Genomic DNA, 21,440 nt, shown 5'->3' on the forward strand with positions numbered 1-21,440 from the left:
TAGACCAAACCAGACTCTTTTTGAGTTACTTTTGTGGCCTCTCCGTTTCTGCCTTCCAAATGTCAATAATGACTTTCTAGACTGGCTATTTTAAAGACGTCTCAATACTGGAGCCAGTGATCCTGCAAACTCCTCGATGTGATTGAGAATCATAAAACGGCTGCTGAACGGTGAGTCGACAGCATTTCATCTGACTTTCTTTTGGGTTTGTGCGTCACGGAAAGCCAAATATCACAATCCTGTGTTTGTAACTTAATAACAGCGCCTTTTGGATTCAGCATACCTGTTGTGGTGTTTGACCTATTCCAGAAAACATTGACTATAATGGGGAATGTAGTGTGTGTAGTAGGATAAAATGTGTTGTGGATTCACTTAGGATGCTCCAAAGAGAGGATATGGTTGATATATGTGTGTTTAAAAAGAAAAACTAGTAATATTATTGAGTACTATTGATTTTATTTGAGCAGACTCTTGTTTTGGTCGCTTAAAAGTTGGTCGTTTTTAGATGTAGCCAACAGAGTAGTTAGTAATGATCAGTTTCTTTCATCCTTCCTTTTTTCTTGCTCATTTACAACATGCATTATTGAAACTTCAAGGTAATCAATATGTTTTTGATGCATGTCTATGGGTATGCTGATTATGCTGATTAATTCAGGGCTAATTCAATTCTTTATGTATTTGCAAATTATTAATGGGTTAGTTGGCTTTATTTAATTATTGAGGACAAATGATCAGGCTGGCTATTGCTGTTTTTGGTTGAATATAACATGAAGTTTGAGTGTAATATGAATTTATTTAAATTGAGAGATTTTTAACTTGAGTTTTCATATTCTAAAGGTTTATATACGCAGAGGATACGTCAAACTCATAACAATGAAGCGTAATAAGCATCGCTCCTCCAAGGATGATGGCAAAGGTCAAGGTGAAACTTTTTTATTAAGTTATGGGAACATTTTTGGATTATGAATACTTTAACAGTATTAGGACACTGTAAATAATGAAGACATGTATATGATTGTACACTATAATAGATTTTCATCTGTTATATATACAGTTGAAGTCAGAATTATTCGCCCTCCTATGAATTTCTTTTCCCAAATGATGTTTAACAGAAAAAGGGATTAAGCTGAAAAGAAAATCAATGAATGAATGTTTAACAGAGCAAGGAAATTTTCACAGTATGTCTGATAATATATTTTCCTCTGGAGAAAGTCTTATTTGTTTTATTTCAGCTAGAATAAAAGCAGTTTTTAATTTTTTTGAAGTCATTTTAAGGTCAATATTACTATGCCCCTTAAGCTATATTTGTTTTCGATTGTCTACAGAACAAACCACTGTTATACAATGACTTGCCTAATTACCCTAACTTTACCCTAGTTAAGTCTTTAAATGTCACTTTAAGCTGAATACTAGTGTCTTGAAAAATATCTAGTCTAATATTATTTACTGTCATCATGACAAAGATAAAATAAATCAGTTATTAGAGATGAGTTATTAAAACTATTATGATTATAAATTGGGGAAAATATAGAAAGGGCTAATAATTCTGACTTAAACTGTATGTACTTTATGTGTGTATTGAACTTTTTATTTTAAATCTTTAATGTGCTTATAGTGAATTAATGAACTAAAAAGCTGTTCATATGGATGTCTCCTCATATTTGTTTTGTTCAGATGAACCGGCCATTCTGGAGACGGAGGACATGAGGATGCCGGACCCTGACACCATCTCACTGGCATCCGTGACTGCTGTCACAACCAATGTCTCCAACAAGAGGTGACCAAAAATGATCTCATTACAGTCACATGACTCCATATCAAACATCTGTTTATTAATTTATTTATAAATGAATAAAAATACAAATTGTTAGTAATTTAAAAGATATTTTGCATTACATTTATTTTACATAATAATGTATTCTTTATGAGAATGGAGCCATTATATTAAGTGTCTTCAACTACTTTGTACTATCATTTAAATTAATAATTGAGTTCAGTGCACATATTGTGTAGATAGACATTTCTTTAAATTGTACTTATGAAATGTTTTATGTAACTACATCTGCAATTAACCTGTTGACCTACCTGACCCACTGAACCTGTCCTCAACTTTAAGGTACCCTTTAGGTCGGTTGACACCAAGAATAGTAACTATAAATATAAATATAATGATAAATATAAACTAAATAATAATAATTTGTTTGTTTAATTTTAGTTTATGCTTTTCTTCTGCATTACCTTGCTGTGCTACTTCTGCATCTGACCAGCAAATCTTTTTTTACAATTTATCCGACTGAGCCTGTCCCCAACCTTAACCAACCCTCAAACTTACATGTCCCCAAACAACCAACTCTTAAACCACCTCATCTCATTGAACCTCTCCCCTACCTTAACAACTCCTCAAAACTACCTGTTACAAATCCGACCCAACTCTTAAACTAACCTATCCCACTGAACCTGTCCCCAGCCTTAACCAACAGTTAAACCAACCCATTCAACTGAGCCTGTCCCCAACCTTAACCAAGCGTTAAACCAACCCATCCCACTGAGCCGGTCCACAACCTTAACCAACTTTAAACCTACCAGTCCCATTTAACGTATTCCTAACCCTTAACCCATCTTTAGACATACCTCCCAACTGAACCCATCCCCAACACTTAACCAATCCCCAAACTTACCTGTCTCCAAACAACCAAGTCTTAAACCAACCCATCCCACTAACCCAGTCTCCAACCCTTAATTATCCTTCAAACTTACCCATCTCACTGAATCTGTCCCCAACCGTAACCAATCCCCAAACTTACCTGTCTCCTAACAACCAAGTCTTAAACCAACCCATCCCACTAACCCAGTCTCCAACCCTTAATTATCCTTCAAATTACCCATCTCACTGAATCTGTCCCCAACCTTAACCAATCCCCAAACTTACCTGTCTCCAAACAACCCAGTCTTAAACCAACCCATCCCACTAACCCAGTCTCCAACCCTTAATTATCCTTCAAAATTACCCATCTCACTGAATCTGTCCCTAACCTTAACAAATCCCCAAACTTACCTGTCTACTAACAACCAAGTCTTAAACCAACCCATTCCACTAACCCAGTCTCCAACCCTTAATTATCCTTCAAACTTACCCATCTCACTGAATCTGTCCCCAACCTTAACCAATCCCCAAACTTACCTGTCTACTAACAACCAAGTCTTAAACCAACCCATCCCACTAACCCAGTCTCCAACCCTTAATTATCCTTCAAACTTACCCATATCACTGAATCTGTCCCCAACCTTAACCAATCCCCAAACTTACCTGGCTCCAAACAACCAAGTCTTAAACCAACCCATCCCACTAACCCAGTCTCCAACCCTTAATTATCCTTCAAATTACCCATCTCACTGAATCTGTCCCCAACCTTAACCAATCCCCAAACTTACCTGTCTCCAAACAACCCAGTCTTAAACCAACCCATCCCACTAACCCAGTCTCCAACCCTTAATTATCCTTCAAAATTACCCATCTCACTGAATCTGTCCCTAACCTTAACAAATCCCCAAACTTACCTGTCTACTAACAACCAAGTCTTAAACCAACCCATTCCACTAACCCAGTCTCCAACCCTTAATTATCCTTCAAACTTACCCATCTCACTGAATCTGTCCCCAACCTTAACCAATCCCCAAACTTACCTGTCTACTAACAACCAAGTCTTAAACCAACCCATCCCACTAACACAGTCTCCAACCCTTAATTATCCTTCAAACTTACCCATATCACTGAATCTGTCCCCAACCTTAACCAATCCCCAAACTTACCTGGCTCCAAACAACCAAGTCTTAAACCAACCCATCCCACTAACCCAGTCTCCAACCCTTAATTATCCTTCAAACTTACCCATCTCACTGAATCTGTCCCAACCTTAACCAATCCCCAAACTTACCTGTCTCCTAACAACCAAGTCTTAAACCAACCCATTCCACTAACCCAGTCTCCAACCCTTAATTATCCTTCAAACTTACCCATCTCACTGAATCTGTCCCCAACCTTAACCAATCCCCAAACTTACCTGTCTACTAACAACCAAGTCTTAAACCAACCCATCCCACTAACCCAGTCTCCAACCCTTAATTATCCTTCAAACTTACCCATCTCACTGAATCTGTCCCCAACCTTAACCAATCCCCAAACTTACCTGGCTCCAAACAACCAAGTCTTAAACCAACCCATCCCACTGACCCAGTCTCCAACCCTTAATTATCCTTCAAACTTACCCATCTCACTGAATCTGTCCCCAACCTTAACCAATCCCCAAACTTACCTGGCTCCAAACAACCAAGTCTTAAACCAACCCATCCCACTGACCCAGTCTCCAACCCTTAATTATCCTTCAAACTTACCCATCTCACTGAATCTGTCCCAACCTTAACCAATCCCCAAACTTACCTGTCTCTAAACAACCAAGTCTTAAACCAACCCATCCCACTGAACCAGTCTCCAACCCTTAATTATCCTTCAAACTTACCCATCTCACTGAATCTGTCCCCAACCTTAACCAATCCCCAAACTTACCTGGCTCCTAACAACCAAGTCTTAAACCAACCCATTCCACTAACCCAGTCTCCAACCCTTAATTATCCTTCAAACTTACCCATCTCACTGAATCTGTCCCCAACCGTAACCAATCCCCAAACTTACCTGTCTCCAAACAACCAAGTCTTAAACCAACCCATTCCACTAACCCAGTCTCCAACCCTTAATTATCCCTCAAACGTACTCATCCCACTGAACTTGTCTGCAACCATAGCCCACCATTAAACCTGCACTTCCCACTGAACTTGTCACCAACCCTTAAACTAACTCACCCCCCTGAACCGGTCCCCAAACCTAACCAAGGAAGTGAAATGTTTTTTTGTGAAATGACACCAAAGGTAAAGGTCTCATTTTCTAATATAGCACTGTGAGTTGACTAACTTTTTTTTAATCCAAAACTGCCCTAAATGTTTAGATCAAAGCCTGACATCAAGATTGAGCCTAGTGCTGGAAGACCAATGGATTTCCAAGTATGTTGTTTACAGCAAAATGTTATTTTTGGCAGAGAAAGATTGAAATAAGGCTCATAAGACAGAATTAATGGATACATTTACAGCTGATGTTAAATTTAGGCTCACAGATTGTGTACTTCTACATAATTGTTATCCAATTATTATCCGCCTTTGATTTTGGGAATTATTTACAGTTAGGGTTGTGTTTAGGGGTAAGGAATAGTTATGGATTATATTTCTCATCTAAAATGACTTTCCAGGATCAACATAGATGTTTATCCAGGATTGCATCGTACTTTGCAAAATCACACACTCATATTTATTGTTTAGATACAGTATACACATGTAAAAAATTGTGTTTCATCGCTAAACTGAGCTTTACTTTACCATCCAGGTCAGTGTTACTGTGATAGAGGCTCGACAGCTGGTAGGTTTGAACATGGATCCCGTGGTGTGTGTAGAAATCGGTGATGATAAAAAATACACTTCAATGAAGGAGTCGACCAACTGCCCTTACTACAATGAGGTGTGTGACTCTTTATTTTGTGATTGTAATGAACATAATAGACTGTATATAGTGTTGCATGTTGTCCACTGAACTGTAAGGGTATTAACATTTACCATTTTTTATTCTAGTACTTTGTTTTTGACTTCCACGTTCCTCCTGATGTCATGTTTGACAAAATCTTGAAAGTGTCGGTAAGTAGCACTGAATAACAGTTCAGAATATATCATTTAATTTAATTAATAGTATAAATTTAATGTATATAATATGTAATTTAGCATATTTTTAAACAGTAATTTATTAAAGGCATAGTTCAACCAAAAATGAACATCTTGTCATCATTCACTCTCCATTCACTTGTTTCAAATCTGTTTCGTTTTTTGCGGGTTGAACACAAATGAAGATATTTTGAAGAAAGCTGGAAACCTGTAACGACTGACTTCCATAGTATTTGTTTTTCCTCCCTATGGAGGTCAATGTCAGCTTTCGTCAAAATATATTCGTTTCATAAAGGTTTATAATCACTTGAAGTGATTAAGGAATGGGGAAAGTTTAATTTTTATGTGATCTCTTTAATGAAAATTTAAACATTGAAATAATTTACTTAAGTGTCCACTTGTCGGACAACTACATTAAAAATGGAATCAAATAAAAATAAAGTAACATAGTTTAAATGTAGAGTACTTTTAAAACATAGTAAACAACATGTTAAAATGCATGCTCATGCTAGTCTTGTGCTAAAATGCTATTCCATGTTATCCATGTCTTAAAAGCATGTTAAAACATGCCAATTAATGCTAGCATAGTGTTAAAAAAGCTTTCTGGCGACCATTAAAAAATGTTAGCCATGTGACATAAATAAATTCATTCATTTTCTTTTCAGTTTAGTCCCTTTATTAATCTGGGGTCGCCTCAGCAGAATGAACTGCCAACTTATCCAGCACATTTTTACGCAACTGATGCCCTTCCAGCCGCAACCCATCACTGGGAAACATCCATTCACACTCATTCACACACACACTATTTAGCTTACCCAATTCACTTGTACCGCATGTCTTTGGACTTGTGGGGGAAACCGGAGCACCCGGAGGAAATCCACGCGAACGCTGGGAGAACATGCAAACTCCACACAGAAATGCCAACTGACCCAGCCGAGGCTCAAACCAGCGACCTTCTTGCTGTGAGGCGACAGCACTACCTACTGTGCCACCGCGTCGCCCCATATAAATAGATATACGATGTAAATATCTTCAAGAAAACTGAAGTGGTAATTCATCGCATATCATTAAATAATGCGCAAATACAGTTTTCTATTAAAAATATCAGATTTTAAGATTTAAAATACGCACGTGTGCATTTTACGAAATTAAAGTGGTCACTTTAGCATTTAGCATTAAGCAACATTAGCTTCACTTCGTTCACTGTGGTCTTTATTGCTTAGTGTAAATCTCCCTAGCATTACATGTTTTAAAATACTGCGTTCACACAGGTGATCCATTCGAAGAATCTTCTGCGAAGCGGCACACTGGTCGGGAGTTTTAAGCTTGATGTTGGCACCATATACACACAACCTGGTAAACACAGTAATCCTTCAATATCAATCTCTCAATTTCACTCGGATATGAAGAGATTTGACACGTTATTTTGGCTTCACAGACCATCAGTTCTTCCACAAATGGGCCACTTTATGTGATCCCGATGACATCACTGCCGGATTGAAAGGCTACGTCAAGTGTGACATTGCAGTCGTGGCGAAGGGCGACACTATCAAAACTCCACATAAAGCCAATGAAAATGATGAGGACGACATTGAGAGGTATAAAGCACTACATGCTGTTGATCTTTTAGGCAAACTTTAGTTCTTATAGTTCCTATAAACTAAACATTTACTTGCAATACTGTTTAATTCTATACTGGAAAAAACAATAGATCAATTTTACTTGTGGAGATAACTAAGTAATAACTAAGTATTTTAACTTCACTAGTGTACTTAAGTACATATTTTAAATATCTGTACTTTTTCTGTATGTTTTACTTAGGAGGAAAATTTTCCTTCACTACATTCCAAAACAATAGAATGTACGTTTTACTCTACGTTTCATAAATGTAGTTGAGTAAAAAGTTATTTTGTAGTAGGGTATTTGGAGTGGAGTGATGGGAAAGTGGTGTTTAATTTGGTGAACAAGCTGAATTTTACCAGTTAGCATGTTAAATTAGTTCAAAAATTACTCTGAAAATTTTATTTGTGAATTGGACTGACATTTAATCCATTTAGAGTGAGTCTCCAGTAAACAACTCACTGATTCAAATGATCAGTTCAAAGTTAATCTTCGGTAAACAACTCACTGATTCAAATTATCTGTTTAGAGTGAGTCTCCGGTAAACAGCTCACTGATTCAAATGATCCATTCTGAGTAAGTTTCCTGTAAATGACTCATTGATTCAAGCGATCCATTCATAGTGAGTTTCTAGTAAACAACTCACTGATTCAAATGATCCATTAAGAGTGAGTTTTCAATATTCAACTCACTGATTCAAATGATCAGTTCAGAGTTAATCTCCAGTAATCAACTCACTGATTCAAATGATCGGTTCAATGTGAGTCTCCACTAAACAACTCACTAATTCAAATGATCCATTCAGAGTGAGTTTCTGGTTAACAACTCACTGATTCAAATGATCCATTTAGAGTGAGTCTCCAGTAAACAACTCACTGATTCAAATGGTCCATTCAATGTGAGTCTCCAGTAATCTACTCACTGATTGAAAGGATCCATTCGGAGTGAGTCTCCAGTTAACAACTCACTGATTTGGTAAATAATCTTTCTTGTAAAATCATCAGTAAATACTTTTATTATTACACTGTAAAACCCAAAAAGTTAAGGTAACTCAAACCATTTGAGGAAACCGATTGCAACAAACCATTTAAGTTCAAAAACTAATCCTGAGTACTGTGAACTTAATCCATTTAAGTAAACGAAGCAATTTGAGCACAGTAAAACCCAATAAATGAAGAGAACTCAAACCAACTGAGTACTGTAAAACTCAATAAGTTAAGGCAACTCAAACCGTTTGAGGAAACCGATTGCAATTAACCATTTGAGTTCAAATACTAATCTATATGAGTACTGTGAACTTACTCCATTTACATTGAAGTAATGAGGTGTTTACTCATTACCTTCAACACAGAGTTCAAAACACTTTTCAAATGAGTAGAATTAACTTTCAGTCAATTTTGAGTTAACTACACTCATTTCATTCAATAAAGTTGACTGTTGGATTTTACAGTGTAAAGTAAATCAAAAATCAAGTCATTTGACTCAAGTAATAATGAGTAATGAATTTCTGCTTCTACTTGAGTAATATTATATTAGTGTTTTTGTACTTTTATTAAGTGCCTGATTCGTCAACCATTGATCAACTTGAAAAAGTGGTACCCAACTTAAATAAAATGAGTTTAAAGTGCATTTTTATTTTATTAAAATGACTGCCAGATTATTGCATCCAGCGGTACTCTGTTGAACTGAAGGTATATGTGTGTGTGTGTGTGTGTGTGTGTGTGTGTGTGTGTATTCTTGTTTCCAGTAATCTGCTGCTGCCGGAGGATGTCCCAGCGGAGCGCCAGTGGGCCAGATTCTATCTGAAAATATACAGAGCTGAGGGCTTGCCCAAAATGAACACCAGCATCATGGCAAATGTCAAAAAGGCTTTCATTGGAGAAAATAAGGACTTGGTTGATCCGTACGTTCAGGTGCTGTTTGCAGGACAGAAGGTGAGCAGAAATATTGCTGAAAGTTTATTAAAGTGCACTACATTGGAAATGTAACACTTAACATTTATATTTAAATAATTTGGCCTTTAAGTGCTGTTTAATGTATAGAAGTAGTTTTAGCACATTCTTAAACGTAATAATTTTAGTAACTAAATTCATTGTCCATGATGGTCATGTTTGACTAGTTAGTTTGGAAGATACTAGTATTTAGCATGTAGTGCGATTTATAGGCTTAAGTAGGTTAATTAGTTAAATTAGGCAAGTAAGGGTAATTAGAATCAGAATCAGAATCAGAAAGAGCTTTATTGCCAGGTATGTTCACACATACTAGGAATTTGTTTTCGTGACAGAGCTTCTACAGTGCAACAGGATTACAGAGACAGGACAAAAACAGATAATAAATATATTTAAAAAAATAGTAGTAAGTAGTGAGTGCAAATATACAGATTGACAAGTGTATGTACATGTTTATTACAATATACAATGTTATATGTGCAGCTGTTATGTGCAAATTGGCATGTAAAGTGTGTTGTTAAATAAGTGTATATGTGTATAAAAGTGTATAGCAAGTAGTGATGTTGGTTTCACAATTATTATCATCAAGTGTTCATGAGATGGATTGCCTGAGGGAAGAAACTGTTTCTGTGTCGGGCTGTTCTGGTGCGCAGTGCTCTGTAGCGTCGACCAGAGGGTAAAAGTTCAAAGAGGCAGTGTGCTGGGTGTGAGGGGTCCAGAGTGATTTTGGCAGCCCTTCTGCTCGCTCTGGATAAGTACAGTTCTTGGGGAGTAGGAAGGGTCGTACCAGTGATTCGCTCAGCAGTCAAGGGTTTAGGCATTAGGCAAGTCATTGTGTAACAGTGGTTTGTTCTCTAGACAATCGGGAAAAAATAATATTGCTTAAGGGGGCTAATAATATTGAGCTTGAAAAGGTTTAAAGAAAATTTTAAGTTAAATTTAAAGTTAAATTTTTTGCCAAAAAGTAAAACATATAAGATTTTCTACAGAACAAAAAATATTTTAGGAAATACTGTGAAAAATTCCTGAATCTGTTAAAAATAATTTGGGAAATATTTGATAAAAGAAAAAAAATTACAGGAGGCCGAATAATGTTGACTTCAGCTGTATATGAAATATATGTCATATATGCAGCACATATTTCCAAATGAACACTAATATTAGTTTTTTGACCATTGAGATTAGAAATATGTACATCTATGTTCAAATATATTAGCTGGAATGTTTATATGTGTGTCTGTGTGTGTAAACATGTAAAGTTAAAAGAGCTGAAGTTTGCATCGTTATTTTTTTCTTCAGGGGAAAACTTCGATTCAGAAGAGCAGCTACGAGCCGATCTGGAACGAGCAGATTGTGTTCACCGAGCAGTTTCCACCACTGTGTCGGAGGATGAAGCTCCAGATCCGGGATTCAGACAAGGTGAACGACGTGGCCATCGGTACACACTTCATTGACCTGCGGATGATCGCCAATGATGGAGACAAAGGTAACCATGTGCAAAAATAGCAACGTTCAGAAGTTTGCAGACAGTACGATTTTTTTAAAAGAAAGACGAATTAAAAATACAGTAATACAGATTTAAAATAACTGATTTAAATGTAATTAGTCCACTGCTATGTTACACATTGACATCGAAAAGTGGCGTTATTAATAATTGGGCACTAATAATAATTCGTAATACCTGAACATGAAATCGGCGATGTGGTGGTGCAGTGGATAGCACATTCATCTAACAACAAAAAGATCGCTGGTTCGAGCCTCGGCTGGGTCAGTTGGCGTTTCTGTGTGGAGTTTGCATGTTCTCCCTGTGTTCGCGTGGGTTTCCTCCGGGTGCTCTGGTTTCCCCCACAGTCCAAAGACATGCGCTATAGATGAATTGGGTATGCTAAAATTGACCGCAGTGTATGAGTGTGTGTGAATGAGTGTGTATGGATGTTTCCCAAATGATGGGTTGCGGCTGGAAGGGCAGTTCATTCCGCTGTGGTGACCCCAGATTAATGACCCTAGACTTAAATTGCACCAGCCTGACCTCATGAGAAAAACTTAACTTTTACGTATTGGCAGACATTGACAATTCAGTCCAGATCACTTTAGATCAGTGTTGTTCTGGGCAAAACTCCATCAATGCAAGCATGAGCAAACAGAACGAAACCCAAAAGCATTCAGGAACAAATTTAATTGATTATGAATTCATGTAAATGCCAGAGACACAAGGCTGATTCCCATATAATTGGCTGATGCTTCAAACAGATATCAGAAATGAGCTAGGAGAAGTTGGGATGATGGAGACAGTATAGAATTGGCGAGGAGCCAAAAGCTGACTGGATGTAAGGGTATTACTAGAGACACACCAAGGAAACAGCAAACAACTAGCACCGACAAAACCCAGCACCTCACGTCAGCTTCTATCTGGACCAAAAAGCTGTGCTTGAAGTAGGCATGTGTAATAGAGGCCAGCTAGTAAGTGCTGTGCAGGTAAAGCCTCACTCCTCTGACCTCTAAAGGTGCTCTAGAGAACAGAAGCTAGAGTCCATAGTCTTTAGCCTCCTTGGTAAAGCACCCGACTCCCATGCGGAAGGTCACCAGTTCGATCCCAGCCCGGAGCGGGTTGGGTGGTGTAGGACCAGCGGGGTTACACATGGGCCGATATAAGATTCTGATGGTATGATAATATTGATTAAAGGTATCACAGTATTGTGATTACTGCTCCATAATAAGTTCTTTTTAAATGTCAGAGTAAAAAACAACAACTTTTTCCCCCATTGAACACAATATAATTTATATTAAGAAACATTTAAAATATTTTGGTCATTCCGCTGTGGCGACCCCAGATTAATAAAGGGACTAAGCCGACAAGAAAATGAAAGAATGAATGAAGTAATATTTTGGATCAGTAGCATTTGATGTGGAGGTTCCTTTTCAGCTGGAGGTACTGTTGCCCTAAAAAACGAAATAAAAACATGTAAACGACATAACAGAACACTTTTCCTAAACTTTTCCAAATCGCGGTAAACCTTGAAACCAACTATCGTCCCATACCTAGCTTGAACACACCAAACAGACCGATTGATTGAAAAGTGCACATTCTGTGTGTGTAAGGATGTGTCTTTCCACACCGCAGGGAGGAGGAGTACAGTATCGGTTTTCTAATTCAGAACTGGAATCCTGAACTTCAGGATGGGCAAAGCACAAACAAAGCAGCTTTACATTTTATTAGAATATTTGTAGGGCAATTACAGCCAGCATCTTTGTGTTCCTTCTAGATTTGAGTCCTTTACAGTTTATGTCACTTTACTACTTCAAACTCACACTGATTTGTTGATGAATAACCAGTCTTGGGTGCGTTTCCCAAACAACGACATAACTCACAGCTGAACTATCTTAGTACGATGCATCATTTGGGAAAAGAACGATGTAGGGGCGAGTGTTTCCCAAAACCCCTAGTTTCTCTGTAGCAGATCCATCGTTTTGTTTGAACCACGTTAGTTATAATGTAAAATGGCCATAATAATGCTCTAAACGGAGTGGTAACAACTTCTTTAGAAAAGAACCCCATATATTTTTTGTGCAAATTATATTGTTTTACACACACACACGCATTTAAAAAAAATCCAATATTAGTTTTGCTAAAACATGCACTCGCTTTCCATATTAATTGAAATATATGTAAATGGCACATATAGGGCCTGTGTTTCCTTTACAAATATTATAGAGAATATTACATTAGTCTATTCTAAATTAACATAAAATCACTTACAAAAGCCACACATATTCTAATATCATATACAAATCATAAAAATAAATTAATAAGGAGGCTATTTATTAAGAAATGAAATTTAATATTTATTAGGAAATGAAGAGAATTCTACTTTAATAATAACATAATAACATTAATGATGATGATGATGATGTTTATTATTAAGTATGATATAGTTTATTTATTAAATTTTTTGAAAAAGTCTACTTTTACATTTTGACACATGCAAACCACTGCAGAAATGTTCTAACCAACAGGCCCATGTCATATACAGTACAGATACTTAATAAATAACCCACTATAAATTAAAAGCATTAACGTATGCTATGTCTTTTGTTTTCACAAGCTTTGGAGACGTGACAAATTCCTCTTTTAAATAATAGGTCACCTATAGCTTTCGTCATGAGCCACGGCTGTGTTCAAAATGGCATCAATGTTTTCAAAGTGCACTGCGAAGGGAACGCAGTTGTAAACATGAAGATCGCTAAAACTGAACTGTAAAATTACTTTGAAAGCAAATTACACCTAAGAGAGACGACTTTAATGCTTTATTTAAAAAAAATCATTCCAAGTTTAAATGCTAGAATGTTCTAAATGAATAAGGCATAGGGGGGATAATAGGGAATAGAAGCCAGCCAGTAACTATGTTTCTAACTACAGCTCCAAAGGTGTACTTGCAAGCATATAAGTTTGCGATGCAGTTTGCGATTGTTTTTTGGAAAAATGGGTTTGGTAAATGGCAAATTTACGAACTATTTTTGTAACGACACAACTTGCGACCTTAGTTGGCTAACAATGGTTTTTGGAAACGCACCCCAGAACGGCCTCTTTTGTTGACATTTGATGCCAAATCTACATGTTGAATTGGGATAATGAGCTCTGATGTTAACTCTTCTGGCCCACAGATTTAAATTGACTGGATATATATATATATATATATATATATATATATATATATATATATATATATATATATATATATATATATATATATATATATATACAAAAATGTAGGATCTTTAAAAGATGCCCCCAAACCCAATTATCATTGGAGGATAAATGAGGGGCGGCACAATGACTTGAACATTGAAATAAATTTGGACAGAAAAATCAATCTGATTTTTTTTGGCTATTGCATAAAACATACCTGTGCACCATAAGACATCATTCAGGGTCACATATAATCACGGAGAAATAGTTATTTATATGCAGTAAATGAATTCACTATGATGAAGACCAGTTATTAAAAAATACAATAATAAAATGAAAAAAAATAAAAAGATAGAGCGACTACAAAATAAATAAAAATAATAAGGAATGAAAGTGTTTAGATGATAAGCATTTCTCCTGGTTGATTCGTAGGCTTTCTCCCAACTCTTGGCCCGGCGTGGGTCAACATGTACGGCTCCACACGCAGCTACACGCTCATGGATGAGTATCAGGACCTGAACGAAGGCCTCGGGGAGGGCGTCTCCTTCAGGGCCCGTCTGCTGATCAGCCTGGCCGTGGAGATTCTGGACACCTCGTCTCCTGAAGTCATGAGCTCCACCGAGGTGCAGGTGGAGGGGATACCCAACATCTCTGACGTAAGCCATCCACTAATTACAGTCAGTAATTCATCGTCTTTATTTATTGCCTCCTACATTATTTATTTAGCAGCAGTGCTCATAGTAGTTCATTGTGTGCAAGACAATCATCTACACAGTCAGAGCCAAAGCACGCTTGCTACATTAACATCGTAAGTTGCAAAATTATATGACGTGGCAAATTTGAACATAGTGTTAATAGTTTGCAAATAAACATCCAAGTAAACGCAAACTAAAATGAAGACTAAAACTGTTCAAAAATATATGCTTACTAAAATTCAGTAGGGAGACACGGTGGCTCAGTGATTAGCACTGTCGCCTCACAGCAAGAAGGTCGCTGATTCGAGTCTCGGCTGGGTCAGTTGGTATTTCTATGTGGCGACCTTTTAATCGATTGTTTGTTTCTCATATCCCAGAATGCAACAGGAAAAGTGGAGGAATTCTTTCTCTTTGGAAGTTTCCTCGAGGCCACCATGATTGACAGGAAGATCGGAGATAAACCCATCAACTTTGAGGTCACAATAGGTAAACTCTATGGTGGACAGGTTTACAGTCACATTTATAGAGGGAAAATGCTCTGATTACTCACATAATAGGGAAAAACTAAAGGAAACGAAAGTCTGTTCTGATATCTAAATGTAAATATACAGTTGACGTCAGAATTATTAGCCCCCCTGTTTATTTTTTTCCCCAATTTCTGTTTAACCCAGAGATGCTACTTTTCTAATCATAATAGTTTTAATAACTCATTTCTAATAACTGATTTATTTTATCTTAACCATGATGACAGTAAATAATATTAGACTAGATATTCTTCAAGACACTTCTATACAGCTTAAAGCAGTGTTTCCCAACCCTGTTCCTGAAGGCACACCAACAGTACACATTTTCAACCTCTCCCTAATCCAACACACCTGAATCAACTCACCAGAACATTAGAAGTGAATGGGTGAGATAGGGGAGACATCCAAAATATGTTCTGTTGGTGTACCTCCAGAAACAGGGTTGGGAAACACTGGCTTAAAATGACATTTAAAGGCTTAACAAGGTTAATTAGGCAGGTTAGGGTAATAAGACAAGTTATAGTAAAACGATGGCTTGTTCTGTAGACCAGTGTTTCCCAACCCTGTTCCTGAAGGCACACCAACAGTACACATTTTCAACCTCTCCCTAATCAAACACACCTGAATCAACTCATCAGAAGATTAGAAGAGACTCCAAAACCTGAAGTTAATGGGTCAGATAAGGGAGACATTCAAAATATGTACTGTTGGTGTGCCTCCAGGAACAGAGTTGGGAAACACTGGCTTAAAGTGACATTTAAAGGCTTAACTAGGTTAATTAGGTTAATTAGGCAGGTTAGGGTAATAAGACAAGTTATTGTAAAACGATGGTTTGTTCTGTAGACCAGTGTTTCCCAACCCTGTTCCTGAAGGCACACCAACAGTACATATTTTCAACCTCTCCCTAATCAAACACACCTGAATCAACTTATCATAACATCAGAAGAGACTCCAACACCTGAAGTTAAAGGGAGACATCCAAAATATGTACTGTTGGTGTGCCTCCAGGAACAGGGTTGGGAAACACTGCTGTAGACTATCGGAAAAAATACAGGGGCTAATAATATTGACCTTTAAATGGTTTTTAAAAAATTAAAAACTGCTTTTATTCTAGCTGAAATAAAACAAATAAGACTTTCTCCAGAAGAAAAAATATTATCAGACATACTGTGAAAATTTCCTAAATCTGTTAATCGTAATTTGGGGAATATTTTAAAAAGAAAAAAAATTCAAGGGGGGTTAATAATTCTGCCTTCAACTGTACACCACTATCCTCTGAAAACTCGTATTTTCCCTTTGCACAGACGACACTTTTACACTTGTAATAAGATGACTTTGTGAAATATTGTGTCTGTCCTCTGCACTCAAGGAAACTATGGCAGTGAGCTTGATACTCCAACCAAGCCCAAATCGAAGAAGAAGAAGGGTGATGGGGATGACGAGGAGTCTGAGCTGATTCACGGCTCCAGTGATGAGGAGGCGGATGATGGTGGAGACGTGACGTCAGTTTCCACAACTCCTCCAATGAAGCCAGTCATCACCGACAGGTTCAGCACAAAACATTGTTCTCAGACATAATAGTTTAATAATTCTCTAACTAAATTCAAAGCTGACAGAAACAAATAAAATCTGATGGAGTATACACTAACCTGTGCATTATTCAGTCACAAGACAGCGCCAAACAGTCAAAAGCGCAAAGCTGACAGAAACGCCGCTGACTGAATAAACCATAACCTAAACTATGTATTCACAAGATGGCGCCAACATGTCAATAATAGTCAAAAACTGTGGCGTGACAGACAAACAGATGCATATGAATCTGGATGTAAGTATATGTATGTGAACGTATTCACTGCGGGCAAAGGGATTCAAAGGCCCTGGATGAGCCTGCGTTATTTAGCGGTTGTCATCTTGGGATAACATAGCTTGGAATGCTGCAGATATACACTACCGGTCAAAAGTTTAGGGTCAGTAGGATTTTTAAATGTTTTAAAATAAGCTTACTCTGCTCACCAAGGCTGCATTTATTTATTAAAAAAACACAGTACGTCGGCGCCAATAGCCTAGTGGTAGTGCGTCGACACATAGCACCAAGGTGCTCACGGCGACCCAAGTTCGAATCCCGGCTCAAGGTCCTTTGCCGATCCTTCCCCTATCTCTGCTCCCCACACTTTCCTGTCTGTAAAATCTCCGCTGTCCTATCCCAATAAAGGTGAAAACCCCTAAAAAAAAATTAAAAAATATATATACAAATAAAAATACAGTACAACTTGTAAAATTGTGAAATGTTATTGCACTATAAAATAACTGTTCAAAAGTAGTTATCATTTAATTTAATCATTTATTAAAGTGATTTAATAATGAATATTCAGCTTCACTACTCCAGTCTTCAGAGTTACGTGATCCTTCAGAAATCAATCTAATATTAATTATTATTATTATTATTATTATTAATATTAATATTATTAATGGTAATAGTAATAAAAGCAATAATGACTGGACTAATAATTTCATAATAGTCATTAAGTAATAAATAAATATTTAATAAATAAGTATTTAACTATTAAATTTTTTTTTACACTTAATAAATGCCGTCTTGAACAGAATAATTTTCTTAAAAAAAAACAACAACATGAAACCGGCCCAAACTTTTAGTGTACTTGGATAAACTATTTTGACTCGGCTATTTGCCACAAAATGTAAAAGTTGGACACAAAACATAGTTCTAAGCTCAGTAATTGATGACAGAAACAAAGATGGCTGAATGGAGAATACACTAACCTGCACATTGTTCAGTCACAATGTGGCGCCAAAGAGTCAACAACTGGTGTGAAAGATAAGCATGTCAATATGGAAATAATCACTAAAGGTCAAGATGATTCATAGTAAAAGACCTTGCGCTGTGTGTTGCGACGTGTAGTTACATATTTTGAGAGGTACGCGTCAGCGACGGCCACGGCGAGGACTATGCGACCACACGAAGGCAGCGCCGGACCATACGCGTGCGCTTGACTCAAAAGTATAAATCAGCCTTTACACAGTGCATGAATGTCATTTTCAAAAACCCATAATAGGGGCTCTTTAAAACTACTTCAAACATTCAGACTAGGCTTTCTCAAGCCAACTATAAAGTTTGTCTTTACTTTCTAGTTTGTAATTTGGATGTTACTGCGTAGGTCATATTATTTTGCATTTTAGTGTAAGCTCATGTGATGCATCTAGTTCATTCATTCTGCAGGAATTATTTCCACCTCCCGTACTTTGAGAGGAAGCCCTGCATCTACATCTACAGCTGGTGGCAGGACCAACGACGGCGACTTTATAATGCCAACGTCATGGACAAAATGGCAGATAAACTGGTAATTAAGCAGTAAATATATGGGCTGTATTCATTCCTGCAGACCACAGTTCATAAAGAATAGAATTTTTTTATATTAACAAATTTCAGAAATGGCGTATGCGGCTAAAGTCATGGCAGGTATTATTTGAGAGTTTGGTCATTTATTTCACTGATTTGGCAACCGTCAAACGTCATCAGGGAAATAGTTTGAATTTCCGCTTAGTAAAAAGACAGTGCTCCATTTGGGACGACACTACATACATGCACTATTCTGTCGAGCATGTAAGTGTATAAGTACATAGTGCATGAGTGCATAGTGTGCCATTTGAGATGCAGCTATAGAGATCATTCACTATTGCTCTGATGGGTGTAGCTTCTCCTGCTGCGCCTCACGTGTAAGCAGCACAGTGACACAAGAATAAAGCAGATCTCTCTATCTGATGTATTTGTTTTGGAGTTAATTCAAGCCTTTCTGCAATGATGAGTTAGCTTACGCACACACACACACGCATACATATGTTTAACTTTGCACTGTTTTGCATGGCAAATGTGAAAGGATAGACGTTAATATCCACTGCTGTATGGACATCCGTTAAGTTCATGTACAAAATAGCCTGATTTAACGTCTACAAACCGGGATTGAGGTCAATTATTAAGTGACGATAGTCAAGAATGGAAGTCAAGATCAAGGTCAATTAGATATTTATTTTTCAAGTGAGATCTGTGCGTTTACACTGCATCTCTGTTCTGTTAAAGGAAGAAGGGTTGAATGATGTGCAGGAGATCATAAAAACAGAGAAGGCCTATCCGGAGCGCAGACTCAGAGGAGTCCTGGAGGAGCTCAGCAACAGCTGCAGGTTTGCAAAAATCTCATTCTGCAGTTCTTCTGCATCTATAACGCCATTTTAGTGTCCAGATGATTTACACTAGCACTATATAATTGGTCACATTTTACAATAAGGTTTCAATAGTTGTATGTATATACTAATATGAACTAAACGAGCAGTACTTGTACCGCATTTATTAATTCTAGTTCAACATTTACTAATGCATTATTAACATTCATGCTCACTAACATTAACGCACTTGTGAATAACAACGAACAACTTTATTTTCATTAACTACTCTTAACCAACATGACTAATTACAGTAATAAATGTATTGTTCATTGTTAGTTCATGTTAGTAAATACATTCAATAACATTAGCTAATGGAACTTCATTGTAAAGTGTTACGCAATAATTAAAGTTGCCAAATTTTGCTGCTGATGTTGAGGTTTGTTGAGGCGGACGCTGTTCCTGTGTGACTCCAGGCGATACTTTCGGGTTTCTTCTTACCGCAGCCTCGCTTTTGCTTTTAAAATGGCGGCCACATGAAATCAGTCTATAGTTACTTCACACGCCACTTACGGCTGATTGGCTGCAAGTGTGTTTTGGTACTCCGGTCCGACACTGTGGTCAAAAGTGATTTGCAAAAATTGCCCCATTACAGCAGCAGAAGACCACACCGGGTGCCAATCCTGTCAGCTAAGAACAGGAAACTGAGGCTACAATTCACACAGGCTAAAACTGGACCATAGAAGATTGGAGAACCGTTGCCTGGTCTGATGAGACTCGATTTCTGCTGCGACATTCGGATGGTATGGTCAGAATTTGGCAACAACAACATGAAAGCATGGATCCATCCTGCCTTGTATCAACGGTTCAGGCTGGTGGTGGTGGTGTAATGGTGTGGGAGATATTTTCTTGGCACACTTTGGACCCATTAGTGCCAACTGAGCATCGTGTCAACGCCACAGCCTACCTAAGTATTGTTGCTGACCATGTCCATCCCTATATGACCACAGTGTCTCCATCTTCTGATGGCTACTTCCATCAATATAACGCACCATGTCATAAATCGCGAATAGTCTCAGACTGGTTTCTTGAACATGACAATGAGTTCACTGTACTCAAATGCCCTCCACAGTTACCAGATCTCAATCCAGTAGAACACCTTTAGGATGTGGTGGAAAGGGAGATTCGCATCATATATGTGCAGTCGATATATCTGCAGCACCTGCGTGATGCTATTATGTCAATATGGAGCAAAATCTTTGAGGAGTATTTCCAGTACCTTGTTGAATCTATGCCATGGAGGATTAAGGCAGGTCTGAAGGCAAGAGGGGGTCCATCCCGGTACTAGTAAGGTGCACCTAATAAAATGGCCGGTGAGAGTATGTATCAATTATGTGTAGAAAGAAACATTTTGAATTCAGTTAAAATGACTACAAAAAAATCTGACAATTGTTAAACCGTTGTTATTATCTGTAGAGGAAAGATGCAGTGATACCTCATTTCTGATCTCTTTCAGTACCTTTGTATCTTTGGCAAACAATGACCAGAATCAGGCCGGCAGGACTAAACTGGACAAAGAGAGAGTCAAATTATGCATGCAGGAAGTGGTAAAACACTCACAGACTTCAGTTAAAAGCATCTGTTGCTAATAAACACTAACGGTAAATATCTAATGCTGATCATTGTTCCTTTTGTGTTGTTGTGTCCTCAGGAGAGCATTGGCCAGCAAGCAAAAACCATGAGATCACAAGTCAAAAAAAGCAACGTGAAAGAAAGAATAAAACTGGCTCAAAACTTCCTCCACAAGCTGAGATTCTTGTCTGATGAGGTGGAGCACTAAATGCTTGGTTGTGTCAATAGTATCTGGATGCAGCCGTGATTATGCAAGCTGAAACTGCAAGTCTCGAACACAATGCACTCAATGGAGCTAGTGATATGACTGAGGGGTAGGGGTCGGGCTTGGCTTAGGTGTGCGCATTTAAAAAACATTGCGTGCAGCTCAGCTTGCACCTCACCAGGTCTGCATCCA

The 21,440-nt window shown here is 37.6% G+C and overlaps 1 protein-coding gene across 3 annotated transcripts in view; it reads left to right on the forward strand.

Annotated features, from left to right (window-relative positions):
• LOC130244357 (otoferlin) overlaps positions 1-21,440 on the forward strand; it is a 53,012-nt gene continuing 31,572 nt past the window's right edge. For 2 of the 3 annotated variants that reach the window (XM_056476746.1, XM_056476745.1), the window contains exons 1-17: positions 1-170; positions 838-922; positions 1,675-1,777; positions 5,001-5,055; positions 5,432-5,563; positions 5,674-5,736; positions 7,032-7,116; positions 7,199-7,358; positions 9,128-9,314; positions 10,629-10,815; positions 14,449-14,672; positions 15,089-15,197; positions 16,605-16,782; positions 18,474-18,594; positions 19,332-19,432; positions 20,928-21,018; positions 21,123-21,239. In XM_056476746.1, coding sequence (XP_056332721.1) covers positions 874-922; positions 1,675-1,777; positions 5,001-5,055; positions 5,432-5,563; positions 5,674-5,736; positions 7,032-7,116; positions 7,199-7,358; positions 9,128-9,314; positions 10,629-10,815; positions 14,449-14,672; positions 15,089-15,197; positions 16,605-16,782; positions 18,474-18,594; positions 19,332-19,432; positions 20,928-21,018; positions 21,123-21,239 — 1,962 coding nt within the window. In that variant the 5' untranslated portion in view covers positions 1-170; positions 838-873. The remainder of the gene's footprint in view (positions 171-837; positions 923-1,674; positions 1,778-5,000; positions 5,056-5,431; positions 5,564-5,673; positions 5,737-7,031; positions 7,117-7,198; positions 7,359-9,127; positions 9,315-10,628; positions 10,816-14,448; positions 14,673-15,088; positions 15,198-16,604; positions 16,783-18,473; positions 18,595-19,331; positions 19,433-20,927; positions 21,019-21,122; positions 21,240-21,440) is intronic. The other variant, XM_056476747.1, reaches the window with a different exon arrangement.

The sequence above is a fragment of the Danio aesculapii genome, chromosome 17, assembly GCF_903798145.1.
Source record: "Danio aesculapii chromosome 17, fDanAes4.1, whole genome shotgun sequence".
Lineage (NCBI taxonomy): Eukaryota > Metazoa > Chordata > Actinopteri > Cypriniformes > Danionidae > Danio > Danio aesculapii.